General features: G+C 39.9%; 1 protein-coding gene across 3 annotated transcripts in view; it reads left to right on the top strand.

Annotated features, from left to right (window-relative positions):
* Window positions 1–19,768, top strand: part of ADGRA3 (adhesion G protein-coupled receptor A3) — a 124,302-nt gene that overhangs the window by 39,054 nt on the left and 65,480 nt on the right. For all 3 annotated transcript variants that reach the window (XM_043438198.1, XM_043438199.1, XM_043438200.1), the window contains exons 3-5: window positions 5,979–6,050; window positions 10,721–10,792; window positions 16,969–17,040. In XM_043438198.1, coding sequence (XP_043294133.1) covers window positions 5,979–6,050; window positions 10,721–10,792; window positions 16,969–17,040 — 216 coding nt within the window. The remainder of the gene's footprint in view (window positions 1–5,978; window positions 6,051–10,720; window positions 10,793–16,968; window positions 17,041–19,768) is intronic.

Genomic DNA, 19,768 nt, shown 5'->3' on the forward strand with positions numbered 1-19,768 from the left:
TAGGGAAGTGAATGAAAGTCACTCAGTTGTGTCCGACTTTTCGTGACTGTATGGACTATACAGTCCATGGAATTCTACAGGCCAGAATACTGGAGTGGGTAACCTTTCTCTTCTCCAGTGTATCTTCCCAACCCAGAGATCAAAGCCAGGTCTCCTGCATTGCAGGTAGATTCTTCACCAGCTGAACCACAAGGGAAGCTCAAGAATACTGGGGTGGGTAGCCTATCCCTTCTCCAGCAGATCTTCCCAACCAAGAAATCGAAACAGAGTCTCCTGCGTTGCAGGCAGATTCATTACCAACTGATATATCAGTTCAGTTCAGTTCAGTCACTGTCCAACTCTTTGCAACCCCATGAATCACAGCATGCCAGGCCTCCCTGTCCATCACCAAGTCCCGAAGTTTATTCAAACCCATGTCCATTGAGTTGGTGATGCCATCCAACCATCTCATCCTCTGTTGTCCCCTTCTCCTCCTGCCCTCAATCTTTCCCAGCATCAGGCTCTTTTCAAATGAGTCAGCTCTTCGCATCAGGTGACCAGAGTATTGGAGTTTCAGCTTCAGCATCAGTCAATGAACACCCAGGACTGATCTCCTTTAGGATGGACTGGTTGGATCTCCTTGCCGTCCAAGGGACTCTCAAGAGTCTTCTCCAACACCACAGTTCAAAAGCATCAATTCTTCGGCGCTCTCACATCCGTACATGACTACTGGGAAAACCATAGCCCTGAGTAGACAGACCTTTTTGTTCTTGAGCTATCGGGGAAGTGTTAAATCTAAGGTAATTTAAAGCCCATAATCTCTGTTTAGAGACTAGTGCCCTCACTTGGACTGGTGGTTGTCCAACTTTGTGTGCAGTAGAATCACTTGGGAGGACTTGATAAAGCACAAACTAGAGCTCCTGATGCTGTGTTGGTTTTTGAGGTGGCTGTGAGATGTCCAGGTATAGGTGTTGAGTCAGACTGCTGTGTATGCAATAGGGAACTCAAGGGAATGGTGAGCTTGGGCTGCAGATACAGTTGTGAGCAGAGAGAGGGGTGGTGATGATTGCCTCAGAGAAAGTAGTTGTGGCACCCAGGCTTTAGTTGCCCACGGGGTATGGTATCTTCCCAACCCAGGGATCGAACCTGCGTCCCCTGCATTGGCATGCAGATTCTTATCCACTCTCCCACCAGGGAAGAAAGACTTAGCTCTTTTAACAACCATTAAGATAGTCCTTTAATTTTGTTTATGCAATTCTTGTGTGCCTTTTCATTTATATTTCAATGAAGCGACAGTCAGATTTAGCTGTATATCCCCAACTTAAACTCATGTTCACTAGGGAAGTTGTGGGTTGGTAAAGGCAGGGAGGAGGAGGGCAGTATTAAAGAATTTGACTATAAATATCTTTTGGCAATGCCTGATTAATATGGCTATTATTAAATATTATATAATATGTCAAGGATTTTTTATTATTGAAGAAAAAGTGCATCTTTAAATCATATTATAGTCCTTGGTTATTCATGAGAGGTATTTTGTAGAAACACATGCAGTACATCATTGACCATAAATTTATGTACTGCTTTAGCTAAATCACTTCCTGTTGTAGATACTCTTTAAAATCTGATAAACGAAACATATGTTTTAAAAAAATAGAACTGACATCGTATATTTCTTTTTGCAGAACTTTTTTGCTTATATAGGTCAAAAACATTGATTCAGTTTTTTCCTAAAATCATATTTTTGCAATAAAGAATTGGGGTCAGTTGTGGCGGGGGGCTGGGGCAGGGAGATGAGAACTAATAAATTGAGCCTGAGGACTAGTTGTAATTCATGGGACTAAAAATAGTGGGAACAAAATTTGTTTTAAAAATTTCAACATACAGAAAATTGAAAGAATGATGTAGTAATCTCCCACATTACCAATTTACCTACTCAGTCATTAATAACAACATGCCATTATTGTTTTCCTTTATATTGGAGTGCGCCTACATATACATGTTTGCTGAATTATTTGAAAGTCAATTGCAGACATCATGACCTTCTACTTTTATTGAGAAATATTAGTGCTTATGCTGTGAATATCCTAATGATTTTGTGGCTAGCTCTAATTGACTGAAACGGCTCTATGGTGAAGGTCAGGTAGTGTAATCCTGTCTCTCAGCCATGGTTGACTTTTCCATCCATTTATCATCTGTCTCAGCCCGTTCTGGCCGCTGTAACGAGATGTCATGAGCTGGGTGGCTCATGAACAGCATCTCTCAGTTCTGGAGGCTGGAGTCCAGGATCGAGGCTCTGGTAGGTTTGGTGTCCGGTGAGGGCCCACTTCGTACTTGGCCGTCTTTTTGCTGCAGTCTCTCTCATGTTGTGGGAGGGGAAGCGGGAGCTGTTTGAGTCTCTTTTTTACAAAGGCATTAACCTCACTCATGAAGTCTCTGCTCTTATGACCTATCCACCTCCCAAAGACCCCATCTTTGTGGAACATAAAATCTGAGTTCTGATTAATGAAATACTTATTAAGTAATGGTAACCAGAATTGACCCTATACTATGTTTAAAGAATGTTTCCTATCTTTATAGAATTGCAAGGTACTTGGGGGTTCAGTTTTATTTAGAAGAACCTGGCTCTGATTTGTAGGGTGGGTGGAGTGGGATTGCAATTTTGCTGCTAGCTTGCAGAAGAATATTTAATGCATAAGGTTGGGAGTGAGACATGGAGAAGGCAGAACAGGGTTTGTCGGCGGATGTTTATGTGCCCAGGATTCACTGGTTGTGCCTCCAGAGAAGCGTTCTTGAGAATTTCTGGTCAACCTCCGTCGCCTGGTATGAAACAGAATGGAGAGCGCAGGAAGCCAGTGTGGATGGCACCTGGGGAGCGCTGGGTTTGTAGCAGGGGCTGACCAGTGCTGTGAGGGGCAGAGGGCCGCTTTCATCAGGCTGTTTTGTGAAATTGCCAGGAAACATGCCTACGAACCAGTCCTAGTGGTGCAGCTTTGTCTATATTGATAGTTAGAATGAGCCATTAAGGAAGAAGAGCATGTTATGAAGTAGGCCATACAACGGTGAGTTTTCATCAGCCTATGTCAGTAAAATTGAATGTGCCTCCCTCACTGGATGACAGGAAGCACATGGATCTGAGTCCACTGCAGTAAGACTTCCTCGGTGTCCTTTTCTTCAGCACCAGGAGACCAAGCAGGTCAGATGCTTGAGGAAGTGAACTGAATATTTTTCTGTTAAGTAGTTTAGGCTGCTTCTCACAGGCTAGACTGCCCATGATAGGGCAGGAGTGACAAATGATCCCAGAGACATGTCACCTCAGTGTTGTGATAACAGGCGGCACCAGTGGTCCAGGATCTGCTTTCAGGAAAACTTTATTTCTCAAATAAGTAAGGTACTAAAGGACCCGGGAGGTACACAGTACCCTGGGTTTGTATTGCCCTTTGCTCTGCATTTCTGCATTGTTTCACCAACTGCGTGTGTGCGTGTGTGTGTGTGTGGGGGGTGCTGTGGGTGGGTGTAAGTCACTTTAGTCTTGTCCAACTCTTTGCGACCCTATGGACTGTAGCCCATCAGGTTCCTGTGTCCATGGGATTCTCCAGGCAAGAATACTAGGGTGGATTGCTATGCCTTCCTCCAGGGATCTTCCTGACCCAGGGATCAATCCTGTATCTCTTATGTCTGCTGCATTGGCACGCGGGTTCTTTCCCACCAGCGCTCCCTCGGAAGTCCAATTATGAGAATAATGATGGATATTTAGGAGGGTTGATGTCAGAAGCTCACACATACATGGAAGGGGGAATGTTGCCTTTGTTTGGGAAAGACTCCCAGGTGAAGAGAAGTTGGGAGGGTTTCTGTTCACAGTCTGACCTGAGGTGCTCTGAGAGATGACCTGAGGCCACACAGGCCTCCCGTGGACAAGGTTATGAGTGAGTCCTGATGAATGGGCCCACTTTGGGTGTCTAGTAGAGTTGAACTGCGGGCCAGCCATTGGCTGGCCTGTGGGAAGTAGGCCACGAGGATTGCTCTCTACAGATGTTAGCTGGACGCTAGTGTGGGGTGACTGGAGAGTTTCAGCTGAGCCCAAGCAGAACCTTTGAAAGTGAAAGTCGCTCAGGTTTGTCCAACTCTTTGTGACCCCATGGATTATACAGTCTGTGGAATTCTCCAAGCCAGAATACTGGAGTGGGTATCCTTTCCCTTCTCCAGATCTTCCCAACACAGGAATTAAACCCAGGTTTCCTGCATTGCAGGTGGATTCTTCACCTGCTGAGCCACAAGGGAAGCCCAAGCAGAACCTTCAGTGATAGGCCAAATCTGCCCTAGAGGAAGGCTCTGGCTGTGAAGCTCACTGCTGCCCCTAGTGGTCGTGTGCTGGCATGGAAGGGCCAAGCATCAGGGGAGAATGGGGATACAGCAGCCCCCGCCCCATCCGAGGTTTCGGTTTCCACAGTTTTATTTACTCATGGTCAACTACAGGTGGAAAATATTAAATGGAAACTTACAGAAATAAACAATCCGTGAGTTTTAAATTACACACCGTTCTGAATAGTGTGATGAAATCTCACACCATCCCACCCAGGGCGTGAATTAACCCTTTGTCCTGCATATCCTGCTCCTCAGTCCCTTAGTAGCCATTCCGGTTATCAGATCCACTGTCAGGATATCACAGTTTGTGTTCAGGTCACCCTCATTTTACTCAGTAACAGCCCCAAAGCATGAGAGTACTGATGTTGACCGTTTGGATGTGCTGAAGAGAAGACCTGACACTTGATTTAAGTTAAATGGTGAAAGTTCTTGACGTAATAAGGAGAGAAAAAATCTGGATGCTGAGGTTGCTAAGATCCGTGGTAGGAATGAATCTTCTCTCTGAAATTGTGACCAAAAAAAATTGTACTAGTTTTGCTGTTATATCTCACACTGCAGAAGTTACGGCCACAGTGTGTGGTAAGTGCTGAGGGAAAAGGCATTGCGTGCATGTTAAGTCACTTGGTCGTGTCCGACTCTGTACAAACCTATGGACTGTAGCCTGCCAGGTTCCTCTGTCCGTGGGATTTCCCAGGCAGGAATACTGGAGTGGGTTGCCATGCTCTCCTCCTGGGGATCTTCCTCACCCAGGGATCAAACCCTTGTCTCTTATATCTCTGATATTGGCAGGTGGGTTCGGTACCACTGGGAAAATGGAAAAGGCATTGCATTTGTACAGTAAGATATTTTGAAAGAGAAAGACTGATTTTATGAACTTTTATCCTATGGTTATATTTGTTCTATTTAATTATTGTTGATCTCTTACTGTGCCTAATTTATAAATTTTGTCATAGATATGTAAGTATAGAAAAAAAACATAGTATATAAAGGATTTGGCACTATTTTCAGTTTCAGGCATCCAGTGGGGGTCTTGGAATGTATTCCACATGGATAAAATGGGGACTCCTGTCAGTTGTGATTGCTCTCAGATGCCATTGCATAGAGGACTGGTGGATGGATCTTGGTTTTGAGCTATATACCGTGAAATAACACACTGTTTTATAGAAAGCCTAGCCGTAGAAGTCTTGGGAGGATAAAATATTAACAGTGAAATGACATGAATTTTAGAGTGTATAGTGTTGAAAACGATTTGAAAGTTTTTAATTTAATTATGCTTGTCACAAATACAGTCTGATTTATTTTGATAGCTAAAGTGTAACATACTAAGGAAGAGACTATAAAAATAATGTATGAGATTGTCATTTAGTCATAACTTTGAGTTGGAGTAATATTAGGATGCACATCTTTTTGACATATACCTTTATTCTATATTGCCCAACACAAATGGCTGCAGAACCAGATTTCTTGATTTCGAATTCTTGCTTTGCCACTTACTACTGGGCTGATTTTAGTTAGTCTGTTTGGCTTCAGTTTCCTTTCATTCCTTTTACTGTCGTTGCTGTTTTCTGTATAGCAGGTAAGTGCAATATGCCTCAACAGTGTTGAGATGTAAGTAACTTTTATTTTGTCTTTAACAGGGACCTCCGAAACAATCTTATTAGTAGTATAGACCCAGGTGCCTTTTGGGGACTGTCATCGCTAAAAAGATTGTAAGTGTTTGAATTGCTGGCTTATGAATTTGAACCATTCCTTTTTAAGTAACTGTTAACCTACTTCAAACTTTAACATGATAAAAAAGTGGCTTTTTAATAATTTTTAGAAATTCATCTAAGATAGAAAAGCAGACTATTTAATGTAAGTAGCTCAGAAGGCAGTTTATTTATACAGCAGTTTGATTTGTTGGTGGTAGATGGTTACATCCCTCTTATGGTAATAAAATCATTATGGTTGGCTTTGCCAGCGGGCATAATCTGTAGATGACTTTCAACTTACGAATGCATTTAAACAATCTATTGTAAATGCCCTAAAAATTGAGACCTCTTTGTATTTTTTTTTTTCATTTATTTTTATTAGTTGGAGGCTAATTACTTTACAGTATTGTAGTGGGTTTTGTCATACATTGACATGAATCAGCCATGGATTTACATGTATTCCCCATCCTGATCCCCCCTCCCACCTCCCTCTCTACCCAATCCCTCTGAGTCTTCCCAGTGCACCAGGCCCGAGCACTTGTCTCGTGCATCCAACCTGGGCTGGTGATCTGTTTCACTATAGATAATATACATGTTTCGATGCTGTTCTCTCGAAACATCCCACCCTCGCCTTCTCCCACAGAGTCCAAAAGTCTGTACATCTGTGTCTCTTTTTCTGTTTTGCATATAGGGTTATCATTACCATCTTTCTAAATTCCATATATATGTGTTAGTATGCTGTAGTGTTCTTTATCTTTCTGGCTTACTTCACTCTGTATAATAGGCTCCAGCTTCATCCATCTCATTAGGACTGGTTCAAATGAATTCTTTTTAATGGCTGAGTAATATTCCATGGTGTATATGTACCACAGCTTCCTTATCCATTCATCTGCTGATGGGCATCTAGGTTGCTTCCATGTCCTGGCTATTATAAACAGTGCTGCGATGAACATTGGGGTGCATGTGTCTCTTTCAGATCTGGTTTCCTCAGTGTGTATGCCCAGAAGTGAGGCCTCATATTTCTATTAATGATTTAAAAATCTTGCCAATTTCCTATATATTTTCTCTATATGTTATTTCAAAACCTGAAGACCAGTTTTTATTACTTCCGAGACGAAGCACTCTTGCTTTCCTTATCGTGTTCTGGTCACAACTGCTTTGTGAGAGTGCTCATATTTTAGAGGTCACCCGGTGCTTCAGCCATGTGGACTGCCCCACTACCCTTGATTCCTTCTGAATGCATTTATTGAGTGCTGACTGCTTACTATGCTTGGACTTCCCCGGAAAAACTCACAGACTCTTAGGGGCAAATAGATAGTGAAAATGCATCCTAAATAATAATAATAATAATAATATTACTGCCAGGGAAAGGAGGACCACCTGAGATAGGAATGACCTGCCATGAGAGCAGCCAGCCTTTTGACTTGAGCTTGCTCCTGAGGGGTGAACATGTATTGAAGAATAACAGAAAGAGCTCTGTAAACAGAGTGGACACAGGTGTGAAAGAACAAATGCTTTGACCAAAGCATTAAGTAGAAAGGGGAAAAGAACATTGGAATGTAAGGTCAGTCAGGAAGAGACCAGGCTTTTGATGACCTCCTGCCATGTTGAAGAATTTCAAATCTTTTAGACAGTGGGGGACTGGCAAAACTTTTTTTGTTGACGTGATCAGATTAGTGACATCAGAGCTGCAGTGGATCAAGCTAGGTTTAGACTTCAGTGAAAGTATTATCAACGTATAGAGATGTCACTGAAGTGGAAAGACAGATCAGCATCAATTCAGTTAAACAAACATTTATCAAGTCCATCCTCTGGGCCCAGGAGTGAGCCGGCCTCCAGAGATACAAAGGGAACTAACTCAGGAGCCCCTTGGAAGGTTTGCAGTCTAGTGGAATCATGTATACCAACCAAGATCTTGGATATGGGTTTGGAATATACTCCCAGAGAGATAGGGCAATCGCTGGTGTTCAGCTGTTATGGGTCTTTGAAGCAGTGGGGACTTGCCAGGAGTGTGGAGCGTGGACCAGGGCCATCAGCAGGCTACATGCATCTCCAGACACAGTCCTTAGGGAGTGGAGGGCAGCAGCTCGCTGAGCTTGATTTGTAACAGTGAGTCATTTTCTCTGTGCTTCTTACTAGGACAAACTGATACCTTGTTTGGATGGAATGTGAGTCCTCACATAGGGAGAAGGAGTAGGAGTGTAGCTGCTAGAGCTGCCCTATCAAACTCTGGGGCTGAGGCCAAAGCATTTTTGTTTCAACTGTCCCTCCTGGTGATTCTGATGCTAAAGCTGGAGAATTACTAGAACTAGTTTTTGCAAGAGGAGGGAGGAGTGTGGTATCATGGCCAGACAAGTCCACTTATTCTCTCCTTCTGTGATCCACGTGACCGTCCATGTTCTGTTTTCTGGTAATAGGGAGCTTAATATGATAATATCTGCACATTGAGGTAGGGATTGAAGGAAATTTGACTCTTAATAAAAAGCAGCTTCATCAGGATCTTTCAAGGATACTGCAAAATATCCTACGTTCTCCATCAGTTCTTTATCCTTCAGTAAATAATTTTTCACATATTGCTATCCAAAATAAAATTAAAATTTTCTTGTTCAGTAGCACTTAATTTAATTACCATGATTGTCCCAGATGTTGCCTTGGCATTTTTTCATTGCATTACACATTAAGTAGTCTTTGGTGTTCATGCCTAGGAAGGTAATTGTCATTTATAATCTTCCCACTAGAAAATTCGTTCTTAATTCCAAACAGCTAAGTTGGCATACAGCTTGCACGCTGAGACAGTTCTATATGAAAACTCAATGAGATAGAAAGGTATTCTGCTAGTCACTTCTTAACTACAGGCGCTTTTTCCTATGAGGCCTTAAATCATTCAGTTGTGCATCTCACTCAGCAACCACATATAAAGTGTTTTTGTAAGTGTCCCGTGCCTTTGCCTTTATTTTATAGATAATTTGGATCAGGAAGATTAAGTCAGTGGCTTTCTGAAGAATAAACTACCAGAAGTAGGTAAAATCTAGACCCATTCAGTTTTTCTTTTGCTTTATCAACAAAATTCAAGCTGATTCTCAATTCAAATGAAAACTCATTATCAGTACCTAAATTCCATTTTAAATAGGTATAACTATAATAAAATTGTTTCCCAAAGAATCAATGGTAATTACACAATTTAAAGCTCAGAACTGAGACAAGATAATGAATAGAGCTCAGAAATGCTTGTTTAAGCAACACTTCGCAAGATGATGCCTCATTTTCTTAAAATAGTAAAGCCCAGAAATAGAAGGAAAATCAGCCAGAATAAAGAAAAGTCCCACACAATTAAATACTTAGTTTTAATATTCTGAGGAGCTAGAGCATAATGAATGTAGTTAAAAACTTGTATTGCTTAAGATTTTTTTTAAATCAAAAGTTGCCCTAAGAAAGGGGAAACAGGGCTATGAAATTTTTGAATTCCAGGGGTTACCTAAATTAGCTTTCAAAATACCTAAAGGAAAAAATTAATGAGTCGGTACTGAATTCAAATATGAAGTCTTTGTAATTTCTATCAGACTAATACCCCACCCCCCATTACCAAGTGTATAATTTAGAATCTGACAGTTTTAGTTTAGAAACGGTTGGTATAAGTCTCTAAAGAGTAACTCAGTGAATATGTCCTGGTCTATTACAGAGAATAATATGGACAGTGAAGAAAATATGATAAAAATATTTTTTAAAGTTTGGCTTAGAAAGCTTGTTTTACTTCTTCTATTGAAATTAAAAATGACCAATAATCCCAAATCTTAACAACTGATAAAAACAAAGGTTCATTGTTTGAGGGCTTCCATACTAAATCCACTGATGGGAAATGATGAAAGCTATGCTCTCTTATTTGAAGAAATAGTCAATTATCTCCTAATTAAAATAAATCTAATTGAAGTGTAAAAGTGTGTTCACTGTGCTTAGTGTGAAGAAGTATAGTGTAGAAGAACAAAATACTAAAATTATTACAGAGAAAAGGAAAAAAGTTACATACGTTGAGGAGGAGAAAAAAAATGATTTCAAAGTAGCATTTGATAGGAACTATAAGAAGTTTAGGAGTGACTGAAAAAAAATGGGCCATTACCTAGATATTGTTATAAAGTAATTTGGCTTGGAGCCTAAATGACAGATTTGTAAAGTAAAAGCTAACTCAGTTGTTTTTTCATTACAGTCAAAACTTCTGAGTATTTAAGGAATGTAACAAGTTAGCATTAAGTTTCACTTGTTCTTGAGGAAATAAAAGTTTTGGCATTGTGATAATGTACCCTTTTACCCATTGTCTCTTGGATGTTGCCTTATATCAGCCCTATTCCCTAACTTACCCAGAGTGATTAGCTGTGTATATCATCACAGGCAGTAAGATAGATTGAGTCTCATTTTTACTACTTTGGTTTTATCTTGAGTCATTTTACAGGAGTAAATGCTTTAAATATCGAGGGCACTGTAATTAAACAGCGTTTAGTTTGTATGTGCCAGAAGTAAGTGAAAGCAAGGATTATTTCTTCTCTCAGCGCTGCACTTGAGATAAGTGAATATTTTAGAGATGCTTAAAAGAAAAGTCTTGCATGATACTTGGGTGCCATTCTTGAATATCAAATGTATGAAACCTTCATTAACCAAGAGAACTAATTGAAGATACTTTTCCCCTTTCTTCTTAGGGATCTGACAAACAACCGAATAGGGTGTCTGAATGCAGATATATTCCGAGGACTCACCAATCTGGTTAGGCTGTAAGTACCTCTGTCTTTTGTATTATAATACAAGGAAGCATTTGAACCAGTACCCAGATTTTTATGACCACTTATATGTTTAAAATAGCAACTGTAGAGGTTATAGAACTGGTAGGGGGATAGTTCAGTTCAGTTGCTCAGTCATGTCCTCTCTTTGCGACCCCATGGACTGCAGCATGCCAGCCTTCCCTGTCCATTACCAGTTCCCGAAGCTTGCTCAAACTCATGTCCATCGAGTTGGTGATGCCATCCAACCATCTCATCTCTTATCATCCTGTTCTCCTCCTGCCTTCAACCTTTCCCTGGGAAAGATTGAAGGTAGGGGATAAGGAGCTGGAAATTTAATCATGGAGATATAATGTCATCAGAATATAATAATGCATTACATCCACTGCTCCACACGTACATGCACACACGCAATGTAGAGAATAGGTCCATATTGAGACACATGATCAAAAGCTTTGATGGTTTGGGAAAATTTCTTTGAAGAGGTGAATCTTGAGCTAATGGTCCAGATCTTTAGAAAGGAAAAGAAGTCAAGCAAATGATACAGGGAGGTAGGAATCAGAGCGAGGCCAGTTTGTCAAGGTGAAGGCAGATAGTCTTATGCGTAGATTGACTGTTTAAGTCACTCCTCTGACCTTGTGGTTATAGGTGACCTGTTGAGCTTTTCTGTTTTTCACTTATACAGTAGGATTAATAGTACCTCAAAGTTACTATAAGGATTAATTAGCATTTGAATTATCTATAACTTTGTTATAATTTGTATCTAACATAAATGGAGAACTTTGTGTATACCGTCAAATATGTTTTAGTGTTATGTTAAGAATCTGAGAGTAACTAGAAATAAGGACAGTTACCTGTAATAGAGCTTTATACAAGAGTGTATGAAAGGCAGACTGAAGCTTAGAACTGATTCAGTCCTAGGAGGCCGCTGGAAGACGTTGATGTGGGGAAATGGCATAAATCATGCTTTAGAGAAGAGCAATCTGGAAATAGGGTATAGCATGGAAGGCAGGATTTTGAGGTAGAAGTTCTAGTTCTGAGATGGCCTATGCTTGGCTCTTTCTCTCTGTAGCTTTTTATGGTGTTTCATCTGTTTTGTTCAAGTTAACTTTGAAGAAGCCATGTGGGCTTAAGTACTGAGATTATCTCATCTCTGCAGTAAGTGAGGGGTCTCACTTGTCAGAACAGAGCTAAGTACTCCTGCTTCTCAGCCAGCAAATTGTATTTCTCAGTGTGCCCTTTAGCTCTGGGGGAAAGATAGATGGCCCAAGTTTATGTTTTTAAATAAAAGATTGATTTGGTGTACAGCTTTACTCATTGCTAGAAATCAGTTAAATCTATTACGGTTTTCTTTTTTTGTAACTGGATTATAAACAGTTTTGTTTCAGTGCTTTTATTATCTCGAGATTTTTTTATTTTTGGTTTTGAGGAATATGTAAAAATTGGCAACCTGAGTCATTTATGGAGAAAAATTTGTTATGTTTTTGAGTAGTGATGAATCAAATAGTGAAAGAGGGAATCTGAAGTTTACCCTTTTCTCGGCTTTAGTTCCAGATGGATTTAGAGCTTTGGTCTAGGGATTTTTGACCCAACAACAAAAGTTCTTTAGGCAAAAGTGTTGTTCTGGACATTATATTAAACAAGGTTACTATACACTTATTTTTGGTTTTTGCCTCCTGCCTTAAAATCTAATGTTTTTGCAAATTTTAAAGCCTGGATTGTCTCTTACATTTTTACCAATTCTCTGATACCTGTTGTGAGAATTTACAGGACGTAGAAGATAATGGACATATATCCAGGTGAATCATTAAAGCATAGAAATAATACTACCAAGTTTCCTACTTTGTGGTTGATTGAGATAATTTTGTAGTCCATGTAGTAGTAGATGATAGCCCTCTTAAATGCAACAGTATGGCACATATAGAACCATACCTGACATATCCTTTAAATACTGTTCTAAGAAAAATTAAGGCTTCCCACGTGGTTCATTGGGTAAAGAATCTGCCTGCAATTCAGGAGACCCAGGAGACATGGGTTCAATCCCTGAGTCGGGAAGATCCCCTGAAGAAGAAAAAGGCAACCCACTCCGGTATCCTTGCCTGGAAATGTCCATGGACAGAGGAGCCCGGTGGGCTACAGTCCATGGGTCGCAGAGTCGGACATGACTGAGCGACTGAACTGAACTGAAGAAAAATTACCAGTACTAAACATAAACACATAAGAAAAATTAGCAGTTGTGGTAGCTTCTTAACTTTCAGGAGTGCACTGCAGTGGAGTTGCCCGTGATCATCTGGGGGGACATAGTTCTCGAGCATTGGATCAGGAGCCTTTGGATGGGTGTTCTGTGTGGGCCACACAGCTTTCTGGGCTCTCTCAGCCAGGTTGTATGTTGCTTGTAAAGGCTGATAGCATTTGGTATTTCACATATGGAGAATAGCATCTTCATTCTAGCAAGTGGAAAAGAGAGTCTGATTAGTTAAGGGACAGGTAGTACATTTTTAGGTTAAGAGTCAGAGAAGCTCTGTGTTACTATTTCCCACCCTATAGAGTAAACGTGTCCGTCTAGAGTAGATTACTGTTCTAGCTCTTTCCTCTGCTACCTCTTCCGCTCAACTCTGTGGGTTACCCTGGAACTTTGGACCCTCAGACTGACTTGGCCTCTTAGCCAGGGAGTCTGGAGACCTTGGCAGAAGGCCTGTGGTGTTCCCACCCAGACCTCTCATTGTGCTGAAACAAGTCTGGGCTTTGGTGATTTAGTGTAAAAATTGAAAAATGACTTTGTAAAAATACGTCAGAGTGTTCAGTGGACTTGGGTGTGGTAGGTAAATTGATTGAATCTGTGTATTGATCTCTGCCTTTATTGATGGAGAACTTCTGGGAAGTGAAGCCATCCTCCCAGAGGTTCCCACTCTAACCCTGGGAATAACTGGCAGAAAAAAGATGGAACTAATAATGGACTTTGGTGAAGTCTGTATCCTTCACTTAGGAAGTTAGCTTGCAGAGTAGTTGTTAGGAGATCAAAAAAAAAAAATCAAAACTTTCCTTATGAATTTTGATCAATTTAAAACCTGTGTTTTCCCCCTAAGAATTATACCTTTAATATTTTTCTGTCAGTTGAGTGATATTTATAAGAACTTCCTTTCTATAATTTAAAAATTATTGATGTTGTTAAGTAATAAAACCATATAGAAAGGTATGCAGGAAAAGTTAAATTTCCCCTTCATCTTTTCAAACACACCCCTCTGAGATAGCATATACTGTCCAGTGTATATATTCTGATTTTTCTATTGCCACTGCAAATGTATAGGCATCCACACAGGGCTTTAAAAATGTGCTCTACTCTGGACTTCCCTGGTGACCCAGTGGTTAAGACTTCACCTTCCAGTTCAGGGGGAATGGGTTCGATCCCTGGTTGGGAAGCTAAGATCCTACATGCCTTGTGACCAAAACCCAAAGCATAAAATAGAAGCAGTATTGTAACAAATTCTGTAAAGACTTTAAAAATGATCTACATCAAAGAAAATCTTTAAAAAGTGTGTTCTCCTTGACAATTTACTTTAAAAAAATTTACCAAGGTACCATTATCTTTTTAGGAGAATATTTTTTTAGTAGAATACCATTATCTTTTCCGGAGAATGTTTTTGTTCATGCTTCTGACTGGCTAACAGAGTACTCCACAAGTATAGAGCAGTGTGCTGTGCTTAGACGCTCAGTCGTGCCCGGCTCTTTGCGACCCCATGGACTGTAGCCCTCCAGGCTCCTCTGTCTATGGGGATTCTCTAAGGCAAGAATGCTGGAGTGGGTTGCCACGCCCTCCTCTGGGGGATCTTCCCAACTCAGATTGAACCCAGGTCTCCCACACTACGGGCGGATTCTTTACTGTCTGAGCCATGAGGTGAAGAACAGTATGATTTAGTCAATTACTCCTGGGTGAAAGGAGGTACCGTTTGATTCATTACCTCCTCCTTTAACAAGTCTGCCCTGGTAAACACGCCTGTATATACACAGATGCTGCATCATATCCATTTAACTCACAGGAATGCAAATATCTATTTAACAAAAAGTAAATGAAAATTAAGTGAGAGAGTAAGAAACAACATGAGTGGGAGTGGGTGGGTAACTCACCTCTCACTCCATCGAGTGAGCTGTATTAGGACATGAGAGAGTGACTTTGCTGTGAACATTGTCATTCTCAATTCCATGATGCTTTTTTTGGTATAAGTATCTCAGAGTTGGAATGTGATTTTAATGTTTAAAAGTATGTGTGAATTTTTATGGTCATCAGCCAATTACTTCACTTGGTGTCTAGCCAAACAGTAGTTTGTTCCAACACCGGAGGAAAAATTGGTTTGTGTTGGGATTTACTGGGCGGATGGCATGTCTTTCTCCAATGTGATTCCTTCCTCAGTGATTTCCAAGGAAAAACAAATTAATATACCTAATAATTACCATAAAGTTACCTAGCAATTAGAATCTAATGGTTCCTGTAAGATACAGTCGTTTTATTTATACTTAAATCCTATACTTGTAGTATATATTTTTATTTCCAATTACTACAGACTCTTTCAGACATCTAAAAAAAAATTACAGATAATTGTACAAGGAATCTCCCTGTACCCATCAGTCAGTTTCAGCACTTAGCAACTCATAGCCTATCTTATTTTAGTTCCACATCACATCTATCTTCCCACCTATATTATTTACAGTAAACCCCAGTAATCTTATAATTGCACATAGGGTACCTTGATAAAAGTACAGTTGTTCATTTTAATTACATCCAGGTTACTTTCTTAAAATGTTACGATTTGTACTCCGTCAGCCATAATACCCTTTTCATAACCATATTCAGTATTCACTCTGATAGGCCAAAAAAGAAAAAGGCATTGCTTTCATGATTCTTTTAATGTGCAAGTATTCTTTTTATTTTTTAAGTTCCTTGGCAATTCTTTTATGAAGGTCAAAATTATTTTACCCAGCCTCTTTTCTATTAAAAAAAAAAAATCCTAAGATATATGTAAAATGAATTCAGTAGTGTTTTTACTGAAGTCCATTATATACTACTTTTGAGGGACTGGTGTTTGTGCAGTGTTTAGTCTTCCCATCCAGAAATATGTCGTTGCAGGTGTCATGGAAACAGCTGACCTCTTCCCCCTTCAAGTTTCTTCCCTCTCCCCACTGGGGAATCCTTCCACCCAGTTGTCACTTTCTTCCACACTTAAAGGATTTAACTCAGCCTCTGGAGGAGAGGCAGGCCTCCTTGCGGGTCTCAGGACTTCTTCCTTGAGAATTCTAGGTCCAAACTATAACATTCTTGATACTATAGCAGGCACTGAACAGATCTTGTGGTGGTTGGGTCATGCTGCCATTTTCCTGGAGCCCTTGGTAGCACCTCCTAAAGCTAGGGTCCATATTCTGAACAGCCAGCCACTGCAATTGAGCACTTACTGTATACCCTGGCTTGCTACCGGCTACCAGAGGTACCCAAGTAAGTAAGACACACAAGTCATTTCTGTCCTGGAGCTTATGAAAGTCGAGCATGGAAGAAATCACAAAAAATGATTTGTTCGAACTACTCATATAGTAGCATAAGGTGTTCTACAATTTATAGCAAACTCTGCAAGCGTTTATGTACTTATTAAAGCCACGATACATGGGGAAACCAGAGAGGTTAAGTAATCTGCTCAAGGGCAACACTGAGTTCTATCCCAAGTCTTTGATTAAACCCTGGCCCCATTTCACTCTTCCAGTATATTTTAGTGGGTGACTGTCAGCTGCTGCTGGTTGTTCGTACCATCCTTTTCTTCGTTTTTTAATTTTTGTTTCCTTAAATGAAACTGAGTGAACTCCTGAAGAACAGTTCTAGTTGCAATGAGAGCATGATTAAAAATCAGGTTCAGGAAGGTAACTTGGAGGTTCTACGTGTTATTTAACAGAAAAATCCTTATCCAGCAGTAGTTTTAAGTAATGTCATGTATTGCTTTATATAAGGTTAATTTTCTTCTTCAACTTTGGAGAAAATATTTATTAGATATTTCTTTCTATGAGGTTTAAAGCAACTTTCATAACTTCTTAATAACAGTATTTAATGATAGGATGTTTTAGGAATTGTAATATAAAATGATATATAATTGTTCGCCTTTCTTACAGTGAAGTTATTTCCTTTTTTCCAGAAACCTTTCAGGGAACTTGTTTTCTTCATTATCTCAAGGAACTTTTGATTATCTTGGCTCATTACGATCTTTGTAAGTAAGAATTTTTTCTTCCTGTTTTTGTAAATGTATCTTAGTGTCTGAAAATTAAAAACAGTTATTATACGGCTTAAGAGACTTCATGGGAAAATCTTGTGATTTTGCAGTAATTAGAATCTCACTTGAGAGTTGGCATTCACATTGAAAAACATACCATAAACCTTTATAATGTGTGTCAGGAAAAAAAAATAATAATGTGTGTCAGGCTAGAGCAACCATTTTCTTCTTAGAATACTCTTATCTCTCTAATTTATATTTAAATAGGTTGGTAATTTTTTTCTTTGTGTTTCCAAATTAGAGAATATTTTGTTTACGTAATTAAATCCCCAAAGTATAAAATAAGCCAACCTTCTTATGAAGAGTTTATAGTTAAGACTTATGTTGTGCTTTGAGAGCTTTCCTGGTGGCTTACGCGGTAAAGAGTCTGCCTGCAATGCAGGCGACCTGGGTTCCATCCCTGGGTCGGGAAGATCTCCTGGAGAAGGAAATGGCAACCTGCCTCCAGTATTCTTGCCTGGAGAATCCCATGGACAGAAGAGCCTGGAGAGTCTCAGTCCATGGGGTCACAAGGAGTCAGGCACTACTGAGCAACTAACACTTCATGTTATGCTTTAGAGATTAATTCTATCCTGTGACTCCATCCCCAAACTGAATTCACAACTTATTACTGATATTTTTGGTCATGCTTACATAGAATGCTTGCTTTATGAAGTCAGTGTATGGTCATATTTACACAATTCTCTGTGGCTTTAAAATTGGCTGAGTTTTTTTTTTTACACCCAAAACCAGTTTTGTTAAGTGAGAGATTAGATTGTCTAGGAGTTACTTTTGAAGCTTACTGTATTTTCAGATAGACCTTAATATGTCTCAAAGCATAACTTTTACTGATTCCTATTGGAATTACAGTTAAATACAATGGTTTTTCAAATTTTTATTGCATGTGACATACAGACTTGAGTCTCTTTTTCCAGTGAAAGATGTCTTCTCTGCCAGATGCCTGTTTGATGTATGCTCACTTCTTATCTTTCCTCCCTTCCCCGCCCCTTTCTTTTTCCTTTCCCTGCCTTCCTCTTCATCTTTAGTTTTGTAAATTTATCATTTCAGTCTCATTTACCATCTTTCATTGGAATAAAGCCAATAGGTTAGGTGCTCAAGGGGCTTCTCACCATCATGGCAGACATATGTATGTACTTCTAGAATCCCTGCGTCAAACTTTTTTTTTCTTTTTTTAAATTTAAATTTAATTTTATTTTTAATACCTAAAGTATTTTTTTTTTATTGAGGTATACCTGATTAACAGTGTTGTGATAGCCTCAGGTGAACAGTGAAGGGACTCAGCCATACGTATACACGCGTCCATTCTCCCCAAACTCCCCTCCCATCCAGGCTGGCACATAACGTTGAGCAGACTTCCATATGCTTTACAATAGGTCTTTGTTGGTTATCCATTTAAAATATAGCAGTATGTACATAACTTTCCCAAAGTCCTTAACTATTCCTTCCTCCCAGCAACCGTGAGTTCTGTTTTCTAAGTCTATAAGTCTCTTTGTGTTTTGAAAGTAAGTTCATTTGTATCATTTCTTTTTAGATTTCACAGTAAGGGATGTCATGCGATATTTCTCTTTCTCTGAGATAGATAATATATTTTTTTGACAGATAATATTTTCACATGCTTAAAAACTTGCAGTCATTTTTCAGATCAAAGTAAAAGCCACTAACTTGGCACAGTGAACAAGGCTTTGGATCATCTCGTTCCCTGATCTCAAGTCCAGTCAAGTCCCCCTCTTCCATAGTAATCCTCCAAGATGCCAGGCAGACATGCTTCTTCTGCCTCAGGGCCTTTGCAGTTATGGGGCCCTTGGCCTGGAAAACTCTTCCACCAAGTATCACCTATGGTTCTGGGACTTCCCTGGTGGTCCAGTGGCTAAGAGTCTGTGTTCCCATTGCATGGGGCCTGGTTTCAATCCCTAGTCAGAGAATTAGATCCCACATGCCACAACTAAGAGTTGTGGCTCCTGCACCCTGCATCAAACTCTTACCTGGTCTTTTTGGTATTAACGTTCTTACCCAGAAAACTGCTTTTTAGTGAAAACATCTCCTTTTAGTGGGCTTATGTCAGCCATTTCTGTGAAGTTTAGGAGATAAAGACTGCAAAAATGGTCTGACTTTTGAAACTCTAGATAGCAGGAATGTAGGAAGTATTTTCATGCAAAAGTTGAGCAAAATTGTCAGTGTTTATAAAAGATAAACTCACCAGAAGGTTGTTCTTAGGAATTAGAAGTTAGTCATCGTAGTCAGACAAACAGAAGGTGACCATGCGAAGCAGTCATATGTTGCTGTATGCTGTCAGAATTAGCAGAGTTTGCAGACATTTAAGCCAAGAACATGGCGGTGATGCTGGAAGAAAGGGGGAAAGCTTCAGTTTCCAGTAATAGCGCCATAGACTTGATGACAAATCCATAGAAGTTTGATAGACAAAAGGAACGTGGATGTGATATTCCAGTACCCTGGGCTTCAGAAATGTGTTTCATAGACGAAGAATCGATTTTGTTCACATACCATCTTTGATTGAAAGCAGAGTCAGTCCAGGATCAGGTGGGAAGGGATCTTGGGGTCAGACATTCGACATCCTCTCACTGGGAAGGAAACCACAGCCAGTTGATGGTACTGTATGTGCTCTAGGAGAGATTGAGCAGCTGTGTGCTTCCACACAAAGGCTGAG

Source organism: Cervus canadensis, chromosome 19 (assembly GCF_019320065.1).
Source record: "Cervus canadensis isolate Bull #8, Minnesota chromosome 19, ASM1932006v1, whole genome shotgun sequence".
Classification (NCBI taxonomy): Eukaryota; Metazoa; Chordata; class Mammalia; order Artiodactyla; family Cervidae; genus Cervus; species Cervus canadensis.